Source organism: Sinocyclocheilus rhinocerous, unplaced genomic scaffold (genome assembly GCF_001515625.1).
Source record: "Sinocyclocheilus rhinocerous isolate Xijiao unplaced genomic scaffold, SAMN03320098_v1.1 scaffold1419, whole genome shotgun sequence".
Lineage (NCBI taxonomy): Eukaryota > Metazoa > Chordata > Actinopteri > Cypriniformes > Cyprinidae > Sinocyclocheilus > Sinocyclocheilus rhinocerous.
In genome coordinates, this window is record NW_015664679.1 from 527826 (window position 1) to 547139 (window position 19314).

At 39.7% G+C, this 19314-nt stretch overlaps 1 protein-coding gene across 1 annotated transcript in view; it reads right to left on the minus strand.

Annotated features, from left to right (window-relative positions):
* LOC107730214 (stAR-related lipid transfer protein 9-like) overlaps positions 1–19314 on the minus strand; it is a 57832-nt gene that overhangs the window by 10466 nt on the left and 28052 nt on the right. Inside the window, exons 10-30 of the mRNA XM_016540976.1 lie at positions 19072–19169; positions 18796–18996; positions 18620–18717; positions 18441–18518; positions 16833–16910; positions 15338–15517; positions 14637–14691; positions 13558–13683; positions 13332–13414; positions 12771–12832; positions 12371–12446; positions 11775–11871; positions 11011–11482; positions 3494–10582; positions 1913–2110; positions 1645–1828; positions 1399–1539; positions 1217–1310; positions 972–1132; positions 829–893; positions 551–753 (exon numbers count right to left, since the gene is read on the minus strand). Of these exons, the coding sequence (XP_016396462.1) occupies positions 551–753; positions 829–893; positions 972–1132; positions 1217–1310; positions 1399–1539; positions 1645–1828; positions 1913–2110; positions 3494–10582; positions 11011–11482; positions 11775–11871; positions 12371–12446; positions 12771–12832; positions 13332–13414; positions 13558–13683; positions 14637–14691; positions 15338–15517; positions 16833–16910; positions 18441–18518; positions 18620–18717; positions 18796–18996; positions 19072–19169 (9839 nt within the window). The remainder of the gene's footprint in view (positions 1–550; positions 754–828; positions 894–971; positions 1133–1216; positions 1311–1398; positions 1540–1644; positions 1829–1912; positions 2111–3493; positions 10583–11010; positions 11483–11774; positions 11872–12370; positions 12447–12770; positions 12833–13331; positions 13415–13557; positions 13684–14636; positions 14692–15337; positions 15518–16832; positions 16911–18440; positions 18519–18619; positions 18718–18795; positions 18997–19071; positions 19170–19314) is intronic.

Sequence of the window (19314 nt, forward strand, 5' to 3'; positions counted from 1 at the left end):
GTTATTTTTGTTTTCTTTGCACACAAAAAGTATTCTCGTAGCTTTGTAAAATTAAGGTTGAACCACTTATGTAACATGAACTATTTTAATGATATCCTCCTTACTACCTTTCTGGGACTTGAATGTGGTAGTTGCACTGCTGTCTATGCAGGGTCAGAAAGCTCTTGGATTTCATCAAAAATATCTTACTTTGTGTTCCGAAGATAAACAAAGGTCTTACAGGATTGGAATGAGATGAGGGTGAGTAATTAATGACAATTTTCATTATTGAGTGAACTATCCCTTTAAGACTTTCTGCTCTGATTTATGATCTTCTTAGGTCTTCATTTATGGAAAGGCCAATTAAGACTTGCAGAAACCACGTACTGATTATTCAGTGCATGCGAGCCTTAGGTGCGGTCACATTGTAGCATCACAAAGACCATTAATTGCCCATCAGTGAACATGTGACACTAGATGATCTAAGACTCACGATTTTACCCTAAGACAAAAGAAATCCCTTACAATCCCAGAAATTTGTCAAAATCATATATTGTGCACTGAGCTTTACCTAGTTGTGTGCTTTTGTCAAGTGGTCGTGTCCAGGCAGATTTAATAGACTCGTGGTACAGGTGAGTCTTTGAGTGATCTTGAACTATAGACCACAGACTGGCCAAAGGTCTCTCCAGCTCAACTGCTCCAAGAAACCCATGAGCTGAGGGTCTGGAAGTAGCCTTGTGAAAGACTTGAACGCCTCTCTCCACACCTTGTTGCCTGGTGAGAAATGGAACGTGAGGACGGAATACATCTAAAGAGGCTTATACATGCAAAATATGCAAATTAGTGTACCTCCAACCAGCAGCTGCCTTGCCAGCCAGCAGATTCCTCGCATCACCGCCAGAGGCCAAATATACCTGAAACAAACAAGCAAGTCCATGAAGCATTTGATATCGACATGCTCTTGAATATTTTGAAACGTGAAAGTAGCATACTTCAGAAATAGCACTGGCAAGAGTACAGTGTGCGATATCCTGATATGAAGTTGATATAGATGAAGGAGAGCCAAAGGAGAGAGTGCGCTGTCGAGCACAGGGAGGAGATGATGGAGTGGAGGAGGACTCATATCCAGTCACAGATGTCTCCAGGCTGACATCTAGAGAGAATAGGAGATCTGATTAATTAAGTGGATTCGAAACATAGCCATTGGGTTTTCAATTGTTTATGGGTTATCGCTTACCCTGGACTGAAAGCCATCTACGCTGAGCTTTTGAAGTCTGCAACGGGATCACTGGAGGTCGAGTCCTTACTTTGAATTCTGAGACTCCGTTTACCTGAGGAATGAGGCGAAGAGCTTGAAAAATAGCATTTTAAATTAAAATATTATGGAAGCATGTTAAACTTTTTAGTGTGGTTCCTTACCTGTATTAATGGTGAGGTAATATCTTTAAGTAAGGCAGCATTGCTGCTGTTATACCCTGAAGTGGGCCCTGAGGAAAGACTCAGGTTCGAACCACTACATAAAGTACTGTTACTAATGCGTGTGCGAAACCGCAGGTCATCCTACATAAGACACAGGGAAAGAAATTATGCAAAACTATTTTAAAACAGCAAATCTTGATCATTCTTGATTCTTTTAAGTTTTAAAAATGATCAAGTGTCACTGACCTTCACTGCCTGTGAGAGAGCTTGCTGCTGTAGTCGTCTCTTCTCCTGTTCGGTCCTCTCACGGAGTCGGTCTCGTGCACGTGCAATCTCTGCTCTTGCCTCCTCACGGGCTCGACTGTAGTCACGCAATAGAAGCTCAATGTCAGATGGACATTGACCCTCCCTTCTTGGTGAATCAGGAACTCTGTGAAAGAGCATCTGGTTCAGTATGTAGAATTCTAGGATATTACAACGAAATTTAACTTTTAAAGTTTAACTTCCAAATCACCTGCTGGTTTCGACAATCTCTTGTCTGAGCTGCTGCAGATATTCCCTGCGTCTGCTTGGCAGGTCTGAAACTCTTTGAGATTGCTCCTCATAATTTATAGGGATCCGATGCTTACTGGGACTGAGGCTCCGAGCCCGACGGCACATCTGAAGACGGGCTTCTCTGTCTTTTCTCAAACTTTCAATGCTCTTCCTGTGCCTGATGACAGAATAGAATTCTATTTATAACAAGCTCTAAAAACTACGGGTGCTTTCACACTTGGTCCAATTGCTTGCTTTGAACCATGGTTGGAATGCTCCCCTACCCTGGCCCCAGTTTGAGTGCATTGTGTATGCACTATATTTTTTTGGGTCTAAACCACAGGTTTTATTGCTTGTTAATGACCATGTAGGAGACGGCAGCAAAATACATAGTGTTGCTCATCTCAGTTTTGTACTACGGCTTTTGAACATTTGGTTTGGTTTCCCATGCGTCAACACAGAAATGTGCTTGTGTCTATATGATCAAATATATTGCAAATGTTTGTAAAGAACATAAATTTCTGCTGGAGGCATTCACATCATCCAAATGCACCAAATTCTGATGACAAACAAACCTGGGTACACATCAAAGTGCTAGTGTGAAAGCACCCTAAATGTATTTCCAAAGAAAAAAAAACTTTAAAGGGGTCATGAACTGAGAAATCAAAATTCCTTTGATCTTTTGACATGTAAGAGGTCATTGTGTTATGAAAACATTCTGTAAGTTTCAGAACTCGAAACTTTCTTGTTAGTCTAAAAACAGCTTATATTGAAGCCAATCTGTCAAAACGACAGGTTGTGGAATATGCCACATTATGATGTAATAGTGTGGCTAAACACCGCCTCCGCAGAAGAAGAACAATGCCTGCTTCTACATCACTGCCTGTTTAGCCCCGCCCACCGATTCGTGCCTATAGTAGGTAAATGAGAAGAGCAGCAAATACAGGTCTATGCAGAAAAAAATGCTAAACTTTATTTGATGAACTTTATTTGTAATGAAGTGCCAGACCACATCAGTAAGAACTTGGTCCTTTGTTCACTTTATTTTATCGAGGATTCATTTACAAACAAGGCACAATTTGACACAGATTGAAAATAAAAGACAATGCTGTGCCGACTATTTTGGATCTGACAGTCATGTCGCACCACACAAGTGTGAGTAACCGTTTTTATTACGTGGTCACTATTGCTTTGTCTATTGTTACAGATCGTTTGATATATACTGAGTATTTATGCGTTTTAAACCTAAATCACAGTAGCGTCCATCTATGAAGGATCTAGGCTGTCAAACATACACAACTGTTAGCCGATTATAGCAGTGGGCCTTATACTTAAAACAGAGATTTCTGATGAGGGCTGTCAAAGCAGGACAGAAAATAACCTATTACTTCTAAATTATGTTTTTTGATGTAAAAATCTTGATAACATTATAAGTGGACCTCAAAGAACAGTACAAAATAAAAAACAAAGGCAGTTCATGACCGCTTTAAATATTGTACAAACTTCATTGTACACTTCGAAGTAATACTTCAAATAATATGTAATCACAGGTCAAACAGACCTGTTAAGGAGCTCCTGTTTGTTACAGGCTGAAGATGCCTTTTTAGAACCAGACTTGAGAATTTTAAGCAGAGTGTCTGTTTCCCCTTGGCCATAATGCAGCTTGGCCTCTGTGAGTTCAACAGTCAGCTGATGAGGGCTCAGATCCATATGTACAGAGGCTAAAACCTGCTCACGTTCTTTCCTCAGCTTCTCAATTTCTTGTGCTCTCCTGTCTGTTTTTTCTGATGGCTCTTGCCAGTAACTGGGGCTGAGCTTTGTCAAGTGCGGTCCAGTTGGTCTGTGAATTTTACTAAGTGTTGATGGTGGCTGCTGATTAATGCCAGACCAGTTAGTAAATTTGTTGTGCATGGGCAGAACATTAGGGATCCACTGATGTTCTTTGAGTGTGCTGGATTCTGCCAGAGGATTGATGCTGACCAGAACATCTGTGTTGCACTCGCTTGGCACCAGAGACATCACGTCATCTTCCTGCTGTTGCACAGTACTTTGTTTTGAATGATCCCAACTCTTTATTACATACTCGGAAGATCTGTGACTCAAATGACTGTTCACAGTTAAAAAATGAGGTCTTTCTACGTTTTCCATTTTAGATTGTCTGACGTTATCGGAGGAGGATGCACGTTGGACACCAATGGTACTGCTTGGAGGGGAGAGGGACATTCTTTGTGGCTGAGTTGGGGAATGGTTGGGTTTACTTATTACCCTGTCTTCAACTTCATGAGAATATTCATTCCTCTCATTTTTCATGCATTTGCTGCGGGGACAGATGCTATTTGAGAAGTCATCAGATCCACCTAGATTTGGACAACTAAGGTCACTCAGGTTTTCATAGGTCACAGATGACGCTGATGTAGATGCTGTTCTTGCATTTTTACTGTGAAGGATACAAAGGTTCTCCTGATCTAGTACCTTATTCTCATGGTTGGCCATTTTATGACCTTTCAATGGCACATTGTATACATTTGAGTACTGATTCTCTTGTCCCTCGGTTTTATGGTTTGTTGAAGCATGGGTTGTTTTTACTTGTCTTTGCTGGGTGTATCTTGCAGCCTTCACTGTAAGAATAGGGGAGCATGCACGGTCCATAAGCATAATTTGTTTATTAAAGCAATTCCTTAGGTCTGCATTTCTATGACAAGTCTGCTTCTCCTCTTGCTTCATATGCGAGCGTTTTGCTCCAAGGTAGCTGGATGAAGACTTCTTACAGGAATTATCTACTGTGTTTCCTTCAAATGCTTCCAAAGTGGGAGCATCCTGATTTGGCACAAGAGTCTCTAGTGACAGAACCTTTTGGGGAGGAATCAGAAAATCTTGACTCTCAGTCACCTTTGAACTTTTGGGACGTAAATCAGGCAGGCTTTTAATCCTTTCATAGGACTGTTCACTTTCACATTTATTCTTCAAAATCTTGGCATCACCATCAAGCTGGGACACATTACAAATATCTGAGCCAATGACTTTAACAATAACATTTACTTCATGGGCTGTAGCATTTGTTGACCTTGGAGCGTTCTCTGTCTGGACCCCAATGTCCAGTGAAGTTTGTGTACAACAGTCCCTCTTGTAGTTACTGCCAGATGAAACCTGGAAACAGTGTTTAGGCTGGTCATATTTTGGTGGCTTTTCCCCTGTTCGCATACACTGTATGTTCCCCAGAAGATCAGAGGTGTTGTGTATCAGGTCAGAGAGATGTTCAGACATGTTCTGCAGACTTGTCCACGTGGTTGGGGCACCATTCCCTGGTTTGGACACTGGTGTCTGGGTGCTGCTTCTTCTGTGACGGCTCTTCCTTTTAAGGTCCTTATTAACCTCAATGGTTTGTGTGCCTTGATCACACCTGCTTGGACTCGGATGTTCCTGAGATTCATACTCAGAGGAGTAGACCAGCACTATTTCGTCAACTTGACCTGAAGCACCATTGTAAGAGTCACATTTCAAAGCTGTTAGGGTCTGCTTATTTGAACTGCTAGAGGAACAGGAAGCTGCCTTCAGCAAAGGTTCAGAAGAAATTTGATCTCTAGAATATTCATTACTACTCAGTGTGCTAGAGAGGCCTTTATGAATTACATATGCGCTCAAATGGGAACTGAAAGGGGAGTCCTGAATATTTAGGCCATTGTCTACACTACAGCACCTTGTCATATTCTTGTTGGAACTATTGAGTGGAGAGTGTTTGCAGGATAAATTGGCTGCACTTCCAAAGGCCTGCTTTTTGTGGACTGCTGTGTTAACCGCCACAGTAGTTCTTGAATGAATAAATGGGTTAATATCACTTGAAGCAAAATGCATTGCAGAATCTCTTGTCTGTGGGACAGTCTCCTCAAATGGCTGAGCGTGGTCTTCCACACAAACTGAAATATCCTCGGAAGAAGCATTCTTCCTTAAAGTAATGTCTTTATCACCCTTTGATTCTGTCATCTCTATCTTTGGCATTTCTTCAGTAGAACCATGATCTTGTTGACATGCAACGGTCTCAATCCCAGCTTCGCTGCGTATGGTAAGTATCTGTCTAGGCTGCTGGGTGTATCTCTGTCCTGATTGTACTTCTAATGATCTTGGACTAATTGCTGAAGGTAAAGGAATGCTTTGTTCATCAAGTGGAGAACTTTTGTATTTGCCAAGAGCATTTTGACCGGTAGGAAGCAGGTTTGCTTGAGAAGCAGGTTTGGTACGAGACACATGACCTTTAGATGTGGTACTTTCATCCAAAGATAAATCGGGTGCAGAATCAGTGGATGAACTTGGAGGTGCTATAAAGTGGGCCTTTCTGTATCGCTTTTGTTTTCCTTTCCGTCTGTCATCATTACCATTGCCAACAAAATGTTTTGTAGCATTCGCTGCTGTGACATGTTCTGCTCTGTCTGTAGATTTACATGTGTTATTATAATATTCCTTTGTATTTTGACTGCAATGAGTTTGTTTTGCATTGCGATATACCTCAACAGATTTATCAGGCTCTCTTTTTTGCATACAAGTTGACTGGTGATTTTTAGGCATGTTTGGCTCTTGATTTTTCAGTTGTTGTTTATCACAACTTTGCATTCCTTTGATGCTGCCATCATTATACTGAGATGTAACCACCATTTCCATTTGATTACTTGTGTAGATTGACTGATCCTTGTTGATTTTTCCAGTTTCACAGGTTTTAAGCAAATTGTGCATTTGTGTTCTTTGTGGTGCCTGGCTTAAATCTGAAATGGTGGCGTCTTTTCTTAAATCTTTAGAGTAACCGCTGAGTATGTGCTCCACATGTCTTTCTTTGTCTTTATCACAATTACTACTGATAGTGGCAGTTTCATCTTGGCTGACACAACCATTATGTTTTCCAAGATTTCCTGGACCAAATTCATAAAATGCAAGATTGCTTAAAGGCAGGGCTTCAGGAATTGGGTAACTGCCATCCACTGTTGAGTGGTAATCTTCCATACTTGATACTGAAGAGTTATATGAACATGTCTTTTTATTTTGTGCCTCCATGGTTTGCTGAAAAGTATCAGCTACATATTCAGAGTGTATACCTGAGACAGTATGTTTCACTGTTGCGTCAGAGGACAATAACACCTGAGGAATGCTGCATTTACTGGACTTTCCTGGAGTTGAGACCTTCATAAGACAGTTTTCACTTGGTGAGCACAAAGTTTCATTCAGAAGTCTTGAATGTCCATAGGTTAGTGGTTTATCATCACAATTGTGCATTTCCTTAGAGATCAGTGCACTTTCATTTAGTTTTGTTTTGTTGTCAACTACCTGTGCATTCTGGTGCAAGCAGTGATTTACTTTCTGAACTTTCTCCAACCCATTTGTCAGCTTAAGAGATAAAGTATCATGTGCAAACATGCAGGGAAGCAGTGGTTTTAATACTGTGACTCTACCACCCTCTAAATCCCCTTCGCTGATGCAATCTTTCATTTGAACAGGGTTTGAAGCATCAACATACTCCTTTCTCAGTTGGGTGCAGACAATAATGTTCTCTTTTGATCTATTCACATCAACAATAGTTTCTTTGACACACGATACCACTGATTCACTTGTTTTTAGTTTATCTGTGCTCTGTTCCTGTATAGTGCAGTATAGTACTGATTCCATGTTATCACTGACATATCCACATTTTGGACTTTCTTGTTCAACTTTCTTCTCTTTCATCCTTACAATATGCTCTTCTGTGCCACTGGAGTTCAAGATTGTGTGGTCCTTTAAAGTCAAAGAATGTCTTGATTCTGTTTGTGCATTGCCGTTATCCAAGTGCACAGTAGAGTTGTCTGTATGAATCTCTGATTTTGACATACATGAGAAAGTCTGGGAACTATTATTCTCACCATGTCCAGCCTGACTACTTTTGTAATTAAATTCATGTTTGTTTGTTTTGGACTTCAAGTGATCAAGTTTAGCTGAAGAAGTATTTTCTTTCTTTGTGTTTGGCTCTTGATCTTCACTGTAGTCTTCTCTTAGAGACATCATAAAATGTTCTTTCACCACCTCTGATATTTTATCATTAATTGCTGAGTCGCTCATCTGAAAATATCGGTTATCGGCCTTTCTTTCCGCAATCTGGCCTGCATATTTTCTATCCTCTGTACTGTTGTCAATAGTGTTTTTAATCTCTGCACTCCTAGTGGATTTCAGGCAAGTACAATTTGTTTGTGTCAGCCCACTATCACATACACTACTGTCATTTCTAAAAGTATTAACGTGATCTTTGCTGATTAAAGTCTTGTGATCATCACTGGCTAATGGTGCATTTTTTATTTTTTTGTTAATTTTTTTTATTTCTTGATCAGTGTTTTCCATCATATCAGGTGTTAGCCAGTTTTTCAAAAGAGATCTATTTTTTACAGGTTCTGCATTGGTTGTTGAACAAGCAGATGACAGTTCCTGATCCATATTTAAAAGTGCTGTCTCGGTGTCTGAAACATATTCATAACTTTTCTTTGGAAGCTTCATATTTCCCACAAAGCCTGCATGAGGGTCTTTCATTTTGCATGCTCCAATGACTGGCTCATTCTCCAACTGTACACCAAAGTGTTCGCCATTTCTGACAAATCTATTAACTTCTCCGCCATGCTTGTCTGATTGTTCGATTGTCAATGCATAATCTTTGGTATCTGTTGTGCAAGCCATTTCTGTGCACTGTTTTGTATAGAAGTACTTCTTTTTTTCATCACAGTGTTCAATGGTTTTGCCATTGGCAATGCTTGCATTGTTGTGTGATTCATTTAGAATCTGTGCTGTTTTAGAGTTTTTAACTTCTGGATCTTCTGCATTGTCACATGTTGAAGCCTGATAACCTGCTGTCAGGTTTAAGTTTGACTTCAGAGAACAATCCTCAGGGTACACTGGGGATGATGATGGCTCCTCTCTAACATGTAAATCTTCCCTACTAGAGTTAACTGGGAAGCAAGTGGTATTTATTGAGATCTCACCATCTTTGGAACAAGAGTTGATCAGCAATGCTTCAGTCACAGTGGGATTCAGTGGTTCATATTCAGTGGTTGGGGTATTTGGGTCTGCTTCCCCATCTGAAGAGTCTGTAGAGTCGCAGACTGTGTGAGTTGTACATGGTCCTGCATTGGTAGTCAGTTCATTAAAATAGCTCTCCTGCCCTGGGATAAAACTGAGATCATTCTCTAACAACAGGGTATTTTCAAAGGATGTGTCGTTTTGTTCTTCAAGTGTTGTATTTCCATCCTGAGTGGAGTCAGAACGAGGTGAGCTCTGGCTTTCTGAGGCATTCATGTTGTCTGATAGATCCAGGCTTGTAGAGCTTTGGCATCTACTGCTCTCTATTAGTGTGTGTGGATCCTGTTTGATCAAGTGTCCTGAAGCCCTGATGATTCTGGGACTGTCTGCTGCATCAGTAGATGACCAAGCATCAGTAAGAGCAAGTAGATTCTCTGTCTCTCTCATACTTGCACCACTACAAGGTCTTGATTTAGATGCTAGACAAGAGATGTGTGAAGGCTCTCTAGCCATGCCTTGGCCATTCTCCGTTTTCAACTTCTGACTACCATTAAGGCTCCAGAAAACCTCTGCAGGTACATCTTTGGATATTCTCATCTGCTCTTTATTGCCAATTGCCTGAGAGCTGCATGAAGCCGGTATTGTAGGGGTGGTTAAGTGGCTTGAAACTTTTTTAAACCTCAGCATTGGTCTGGCAGTCACATGCTTCCCACTGCTCTCCATAACAAGAGAATCTTGAGACATCTGACTGTCTTCACACTCAGCGTCACTGGAATCACATTCCTCCTGCTGAAGTTGCTCAGCCAGAGCTGTAGCATAAGCTGATGACAGTGAATCCAATGAGAAGATACTATCACAATCTGAAGATCCGTTCGGATCCTCCCAACCACCATGTTCCACCCATCCAGCTGTTTCTTTTTGCACTGCAACCCATTGCTTGGTACTCGTTAGAACTTCTGCACTACGCCATTGTCTCTGTTGCTTATGTTTTAGTGAGTTAAGCTGCTCCAAACTTTCATAAGACATTGTCGGCTTGATAGGGCACTTTTCCTGTTTTTGCTCAAAGTCTTTCACAGTCTTGTTTTTGTTTGATTTCTCATTAAGCTGACTTATCGTTTTATTCACAGATTTTACACTTCTATGTCGCCGTGAGCCTGATGGTGGCTTGCGGAAAACTTTTGCCAAAGCACTTCTGAACCCAGAGCCAACGGAGTGGGAAAAAACCTTGCGTATGGTCTCTAAACCTTTATTTCCACCTTGAGACAGAGTCTTTGTTCCCTTCACAGAAGTTTTCTGTTTTATTATTGGTAATACTTTTCTAGTGGCTTTGGTGTTCGAGTCCAGACAATTCTTGTCTTGGACACTTGTGCTGTTCTTGACTATCAACTTAGAGGAGGCAGTTTTTAATTTTGTAGCATCAGTTGAACTTGCATCTTTTATGGTACTTTTGATGCTGTCAGAAAAACTGGCCAAACTTGAGGATCCTTGATCATATCTTGAGGGCATTGTATTTGAACGTCTTCTAATCTTTTGATCTCGGAGACATTCATCTGATTCCCATTTAGTGGCACAAGCAAAGCCAGATAGAGACACTGTAAACTCAGAAGATCTATTCCTTTTGAGGAACTGGCTGTTTGGAGAAAAAGAATAAAATCTATATTTTTAAAAGTAAAAACACAATCCACTGTTCTTGGTGTTATTGAAATAATCGTTTTAAATATTAATGTAATCTAAACATGAATAACACCTTGTTCGGTAAGATTTACTACTTTATTCTTTAGACCAGGTAAACTCCAAAGCATGCACAGTGGGTCTCATTCACTTACAATTGCATTGTTTTATTTATTTTTGCATGCAAAGGAGAACTTCTCACAAAAAAAATCTGCCTAAAACACTTGGATTTGTTCTTAACATTGCTCTAATATTAATACATTTAAATGATTATAAATGAGCGATCTCATGCAAAAGGTTAGCACGTATGCATCATCTCCATATAAGAGCTTTCCACACAACCCTTCCTTTAGAGCCTTTCGTCACTCAGCAAATGATTACACCCACCTGCAAATAGGAGTGTGCTGGGGGTACAGTCGGGACAGCAGATCAGCAGAAAATGAATGCCTTCGTAAAGTCATTGGACGTCCCCTGGACTTTGAGGAGTAGCCCAGGTATGGAGATGAGGCTTCATCGCCCCCTTGTAGAAGCTCATTTTCTAGCCTTTGCAGCACTCGCTTCGCCTCCAACAGATGGCGCTTTCGTGCAATCTTCTCCAGTTGGTAATGTAACCTTTTGCGGCGCACACGGTTCTCAGCTCTGCGCAATGCATGGTGCTTCAGCAGCTCCTCCTGCACCACTCTTTTCCTGTCACCCATTAAAGGTGATGGTGGGACTCTTTCAGCACTGCCTTTCTCCTTCATCATCTGACTTGATAATCCACTATGAAGTATGAGATCTGTCTGAACCCCTGACTCCAATGTTCCCTTTTCCCTGTGGGCTTCAAGCCGTTGCTTTTCCTGCACGATCCACTGCTTGACTTTAGATGCAAAAGAAACCAGAGTTTAGAGTAAGGTAAGGCTTTATATTTGAAATTTGGACGATTTCTAATTGTCACTTATTCAATATTCATTTGTTTTAAGCTTTGTTTAAGACTGTGTATGTGCTGCCAAAATAAAAATATCTCAGCACAAAGTGTGTAAAATATAACCAATGTCTTAATCCATTTCTTAAAAGCCTACATTTCAGGAGAAATAAAGTTACTTACTGAAGAGCATTTTATATATTTTAAACCTTTCTGAATGCTAAACATGCATTTGAATACAACTCACTCTCAGTGTGCTGCTGTCGGAGACGTGCCTGCTCTCTTTCCAGATCTCTCTCCGCTCTTTTCTGCTCCATCTGAATCTCCTCTCGTAAACACTCTATGTACCACTGCTGCTCCTCTAGTCGCTGTCTGGGAGCCGTCCCATTGCCGTTCTCATGACAACCGCGGCATTTTTATATGAATGTATCTTTTTTGAAGGGAACCGATTGTCTTCAGAAAAGTTTTGATGTCATTTTCATTTAATCTTTCCTATAATGCCTGATAAAGTAGCATTCATGAGCGCAGCGCTGCAATGATTACAGCCGTTACCGGGGAAACCGCTATTTCTGCTGCTCCAAATGCGCCTCCTGCTGGCAGGGAATGAATTTGCACTTTCAATAAGCCCGTCTGCTGTTTTATATTTACATTATATACATATATATTTCCCCCAGGGGAAGTGCCACCACAAGTAGAGTGTAAGTCTGTGGGAAACGCTGAAAGAGTACCAATTTGAAACATGACAAAATGTCCAAAGTTTAACGAATCCACTACTTGTAACCATTAGAAAACCAAAACAATTCCTATCACACAGTATTAATTGAAGTACAATGAACACTCTATGTACCACTGCTGCTCCTCTAGTCGCTGTCTGGGAGCCGTCCCATTGCCGTTCTCATGACAACCTGCTTCTGCAACCCTGAGCACACAACAGACACAAACTCATACGCTGGAGATTGATGCACCAGCCAACCAGATATATGACCACTAGTTCTGGAAAATTTGAAACAAAAGATCTAAAGAAAGTTACAGTAACACAGCAAACAAACTAGTTTACTTCCATCCCTCCTTTCTTTTGTTGTCTGCATTCTCACTATAGTAACCAAGCAACACCATGCAAACTCTATAAACAACAGTTTCTCCAGAGGGCTCATTACCAGTTCAACATTTAGAAACACCATGAACTTGTACAATATATCTATGGTTCAAAAATGTACTGCTCTTGAATGAACAAAACATTTACCTTAAATCAGAACTGGATGAGTTGAGCTCTGTAGAGTTGTTGACCAGACCTCCATCACTGGTCTACATAGATTAAAAAAAAAAATTTTCCCCAGGGGAAGTGCCGCCACACATAGAGTGTAAGTCTGTGGGAAGCACTGATATATATAGTACATATATACAGTAATGCTAATTCAAGCAATTCTAAGTACTAAATTTTGTGCATTATGTTTTAATGTAGTAACTTTATAAAACAAAAAAAAATTCTGGTATGTAACAATGTCTAATCATCATGTTTAATGAGTAAATTATAACAATTGTCATTTTTGGGTGAATTAACCCTTTAAAAAGTCTCTTTTGACAACTTAAAAAATGTCTAAAGCATAAATAAGTCATACTTAATGTCTGAATGACATAGTACTAGATGCAAAATATCAAAACAAGTAGCATTCACAAACAAGCGATGCTATTCCATTTTCCAGAACTAACTAGAATTTTCTGAGCCATTTTTGCAAAATGGCTTTAGCCATCTAATCTCAAGGTCATTTTAGTGGATATATGCATTACAAAACATGTACTGTACCCGTCTTCTCTCCCTCAGAATAGCTGCCTCTGCAGGGTGGTTGAACCTGAACTTATGGAGTCCTCCTAAGGTAATCACTGCACCTTAGGGGAAATAGAGATGTACAGTGATACATCAGGATACTCCCAGTATCTACTAATGTAAATATATTATTTTGTTTTGTTTATTTGGATTTTATTTTACATGAATTGGGTATAATGGTTTGTATTTTGAACGTTTCATTTACCTTGTGCAAGTCTGCAGGGCTCATTGATCTCTCTTTCATTGACTATGCAGATGTTCCCTGAGACCGGCTTCAGAGTCACCACCCCACTCTTATTCTCAATCTCGCAGGAGGAACCTTCTGGCAAGACTGAGGGGTTGAGGAGCAAGTCAATCACTGCTGTCCACTTAAAACAAATATATTGCTAAACAGGACTTTAACAGACTATTTTTGTATATATGCGTCCCTGACCACCTCCGAAAGTGGTTTGAGTGATCGGATCACACGATGCTTTGGATCCCATTTACACTAGTACAGAGTGCTGCAACGATGGCATATTTTTGTAGGCCAACCCAACAAGATATTTCCATTGGCTTTTGGATTATTGCAGAAAATAAGCTCTGAGACAAACAAATGTTTATTATACTTACATTACATGTTTTGTTTATCATGATAATCTTCACAAATGAACACAACTTGAAAAAATGAATATAGTCGCCAGAAGTCAAATGTTAAATGTAGCCTATAAATAATCAACACCACGGTTGCATGGCTTCAACGTCACCACCACCAAGCTTCTGACAACTCAGACTTTCAGCTTCTGAATTCCAGACTTCATTTATATGAAGAAAAAAAAAACATAATAATAATAAAAAACAAACATTTTTACTGAAATTTTGAGTTAGAATCAGTTTGAATAAGTGTGCAAGAGAATGCTCAAACACAAGGAGGCTGTGAAAGTGAACTAAGTAGATGAGTGATGACGGTATCACTGACAACCTCTGTAGTCTCATTTAGTCACTTGTTAGCAACCATCTTTTTTAAGACAAGTAAAAGCTTTTTTAAAAATGTCACAAGGGGCCTTAGAATAAAATGTGAAAATGTCTTATGCTTGTATTAACTGTAGGCGATATTTCAGGCATTTAACTAAACACCCATTCAAAAAACCCATTGATTTTGGGACGATGGAACTGGAAGTTCTAAAATTGTTTCTGGTTTTTGGCCTACAAAAATACGTCATCCCTGCAGCACTATTTAATGCTGTTATTACCAGATGTAAATAGACCATAGTACTTAAAGATGCTGAGATGAATATGAGATACCTATGTGAGGCTCTTCCAGATTGTCATCCTGAGGCCCGATTCTTGTTACCCCTTCCTGTAGCACCAAAATAAAACAAACATTAATAGAAGTCGTTAAGAGGATTTAGTCCAAAATAAAACATTTTCTTCTTCCATGTCTTATTTTTTGTTCCTTATACACCTCAAAGCCAAGCAAAGGATTTGTCTACTGTTTATGAAGGATAAAATACCTGCTTATATAACCCCGGACACATGGGCGCACAATCATTCCCAGGTGGCTTTAGCTTTTCAAAGCAAGGAAACTGTTGAAATTGCACAGCCGTAAACCTTTTATGGGCTATCAGGACCAACCTCTTAGCACAGATTTACGTAAACACCACTGAGTAACTCTCACTAAAATGTTCCTGCACAATCACACAAAAGTATGAAAGAGGAAAGTGAAAAGAAGAGGAGGGAATGTCTGGACCACATGACCAAAGCTCTGGGCTGTTTTACCTTCCTGTGAGAGGTATCTCAAGAGTTTTGCACACAGAACAAGAGTAGAAAAGATAGAAGAGAAGTGAAGGGAGAATCTATTGGAGGGAAAAGAGAAAGAATCATAGGTTAATTACCCGAAAGGACAAAGGATTTTGTAGAGAAAAGGCTAGCTGAAGGTTACAAGGATGTGACAGGAAAAAGCAATGTGTACTAACTAACTATAGTAACTAGCTGAATAATTCTACCCGAAGGTGGTAGATGGTGACCCCTGTGCTGAGGACGTCTGGCTCTAGAGCGATGAGGTGGGGCAAGAGCGAGTGAATGAGAACTCCTGCTCTGTCCTGATTAATGTCCACACTGTAGCGCTCCAACAGGGCTCGCTTATCACGCCAACTGTCAGACCAGTCCTTAGTCAGCTGCTCCACCTGCAGAGGAAACATGAGCGACTGAAAATTAGCAGGTGAAAAGTTAACTGTGAAAAAAACAAGAATGATAATGATAAAGAAATAAAAAAAAAACATAAAAAAATGAATTCTGTAGAAAATAAAAGTAAAATCATCCTAAGGAGACCCACAATACAATTTACACAACCGTTCAAAAGTCTGGAAATTGATCAAAAGTGACAGTAAATACATTTATTATGTCACAAAAGATTTCTGTTTCAAATAAATGCTGTTCTTTTGAACTTTCTATTCATCAAAGAATCCTGAAAAAAGTCCCGTTTCCACAGAAATATTAAGCAGCATATTAGAATGATTTCTGAAGGATCATGTGACACTGAAGACAAGTAATGGCTGCTGAAAATTCAGCTTTGCCAAAGGAATGCATTAACTACATTTTAAAATGTTTTTTTTTTTAAATAATGAGCTTTAATAATCATGTAAAGTAATGAGCCTTAAAGGGGTCATATGATGCGATTTCAAGTTTTCCTTTCTCTTTGGAGTGTTACAAGCTGATTGTTTATGAGAATTAAGACTTAATTATGAGAATCAAAGCCATAATTGATATAGTCACATTGTGTAGTATATGTCACAACTACAAGACATTATGTTGCTATTGAAAGATAAAGAGTAAAATTTACAAGATATAAAATCACACTGTGAAATATAAGGTCAAAATAACAAGAAAGCTGCAACTGTAAGATAGAGATGCAAGTATAAGTTGTCGCAATTGCGAGATACATACATACATGCTCATGCACTACAAATCATCCTGCACTGTTCCCCAGCCAGCTGCTTGACTTACAATGTTTCTCTTTGCACAATTACAGTATTTATGTGAAGCATTTGTATAGTTTGTATCTTTTATGTATAGGTAACCATTTATATATAGTATATTTATAGTCAAAATCTGTCAGTAGGTTAGTTGTGTATAGGTTTATACTGTTTTACTTCATTGTTGTATGTCTGTATTTATGTAGCATCGTGGTCCTGTGAGGCACGACATTTCGTTCCACTGTATGTCCCCACATGTAGCGGAATGACAATAAAGCTCAACTTGACTTGACTTGATTTAAAGTAAAATTGTGAGTAATTACAATAAACCAAGCTGCGATCCTGATATATAAAGTCTCATTGCAAGATATGAAATGCACCCTTGGTGAGTGTAAGAGACTTCTTTCAAAAATAAAAAATCTTACTGGCCCCAACCTTTTAACAAGCATTGTACATAAATAAGAGCTCCTACAGAACTAGCTCAGAATTAATATCAGACTCCAGTATTTCATGTAGGTGGACTAACCTTCAGTTCATTCTGTAGGACTATATCAGACAAGCTACCTTCTTTCTCATCACTGAGAGATGGACTGGGATTCCTTTGCTGTGGATGGAAAAGACAATTATCAGTCACTTTTGCACAACTTTTGTTTTAGATGAATATGGAAATCATTGGCTTTGTAACACCATGTCCTAACCAGGCACCTGACCAGTGTCCATTCCATTTTAATCCTAACTAGTGCTTAGTCCTTGACTAAAGATTTTTCTGATCGACTAATAGCCGTTCATTTTAAGCGATTAGTCGACTAATCGCACGCTTATATTAATAAACCATGCAATTCATAATAATGAGCCTTTAATTGCCTATAGTCAGCTTGCAACAGTGCACCACAGAAGAAATGATTATGAATACTTTAGGGAAAAAACAGCAAGAAGACTGCCTTAACATCATAATAATTCATTGACAAACTAGTGTTTTCTGTATTTTTGGCTTCAGTGATGAAGCCGACGACACTGACTCCACAGTTGATATGCATGTTTCATAATCAGATTACATAATCTGAAAATTTGTTTTCCATTTGAATTGGTTCATTTAAAAGTAGACATTTCGCTATAGATATATGTTTCATGTATGTAAGGCAAGCACAGAGTTTCGGCAGCCCTAATCCTAACCAACTGCAACAGTAAACAGCACAGGACAACAAGACTTGGTTTTGTTACTGTTGATGGTGCAAAGTAGTCCAGCCCACATTGAAATCTCATTTGTCAAATTCTCACTCAATACAACTAATTTGTAATCTAATTACTTGATAGCCAATACGTATGTTGTACTTAGTCTGTTTGAGCTGTTAAAGGGATAGTTCACTCAAAAATTTAAATTCTGTCATTAATTACGCACCCTCATGTCGTTCCAAACACGCAAGACTTCGGAACACAAATTAAGATATTTTTGATGAATTCCGAGAGCTCTCTGACCCTCCCATAGACAGCGAGGATCCTTACACGATCAAGGCTCAGAAACGTAGCAAGGAGATCGGTAAAATAATCCATGTGGCATCAGGGGTCCGATCGTAATTTTACAAAGCTACGAGAATACTTTTTGTGCGCAAAGAAAACAAAAATAACGACTTTATTAAAAAAATATAGCGCCATTTTGGAGAGTATCACATACGTAAACAACGTATGCAACGCATGTACACGGATACGTTGTTTACATTCAGATCAAAGCATAAACAACGTAAACAGCGTATCCGCGTACTGACACATAACAGCATACGTTGTGCTACAAAATGGTGCTACAGGGTGACGTGGAGGAGACGAATAGTTGAATAAAATCTTTTTTTTTTCTTCTTTGCGCACAAAAAGTATTCTCGTAGATTCGTAAAATTACGGTTGAACTACTGATGCCACATGGATTATTTTGACAATCTCCTTGCTACGTTTCTGAGACTTGATTGTGTAAGGATCCTTGCTGTCAATAGGAGGGTCAGAGAGCTCTCGGAATGCATCAAAAATATCTTAATTTGTGTTTCGAAGATGAACGAAGGTCTTACAGGTTTGGAACGACATGAGGGTGAGTAATTAATGACAGAAGTTTCATTTTTGGGTGAACTATTCCTTTAAAGTTTGGTACCATTTCAAAGCTGAGCAGCATGCTCTTCAGACGATCAATTTCCTCTCGCAGTTCTCTGATCAACCTCACATTGGCATCCTGAGATAAAACAAAATGTTTTATTTTAGTTTCATTAACATAATTTTCTGTTGATGGTGGTACAGCAAGTTCTACAAACATTTGGACACATCTGAACACACCTCATTGACTCTTGGCTTGTTGACGATGTTCCTGGCGTGAGCTGCATAGCGGAGGGTGCTCAGAGTCTCGTTGTAGCTGCTGCTGGATGGTGAGACAGCTGGAGGAAAATGAATCTCAGAATCAATTCCACTAGCACTGAAACCGATGCAGCAAATCTTGACTCTGAATGGCTTACTTGCAATCATGATGGTTTTGGAGTTGCCGCCCAGACTGTCTTTGAGAAGCCAGGTGAGGACAGAGTCCCTGTAGGGAATGAAGCATTGTCTGCGCCCGCTGCCTGACAGAGAGCTGGACTGACTACCCACAGTGCTCCCTTCACCCTCACTGAGCACACTGTTAATGCTCTGACTGCTGCTGAACATCTGAGAGTTCTGGGCTAGAAAAACAAAGTGCAAAGTCATGACAAGGAAGATAAGAGGGGATTAGTAGAATAAATAAGGCCAGTGCCTACCAAGAGCGGAGATGACGATGCCAAGGGTGACAAGAGATTTGTTGATGTTGGCGCCTTCTGTTATTCTGTCTCTGCAGTATTGAGGGTCGGCTCGTTCACTGACACAGCACAAAGAGTGATATTTCAAGTCAAGTTAGCACTTTACTGTTCACCATTATGTGATCAACCACCAGAGGGCAACTTGGCCACATATCATTGTTTCATGTCAGTGAATGCAGCTTTCTGGATTTTAAACTAGGAGAC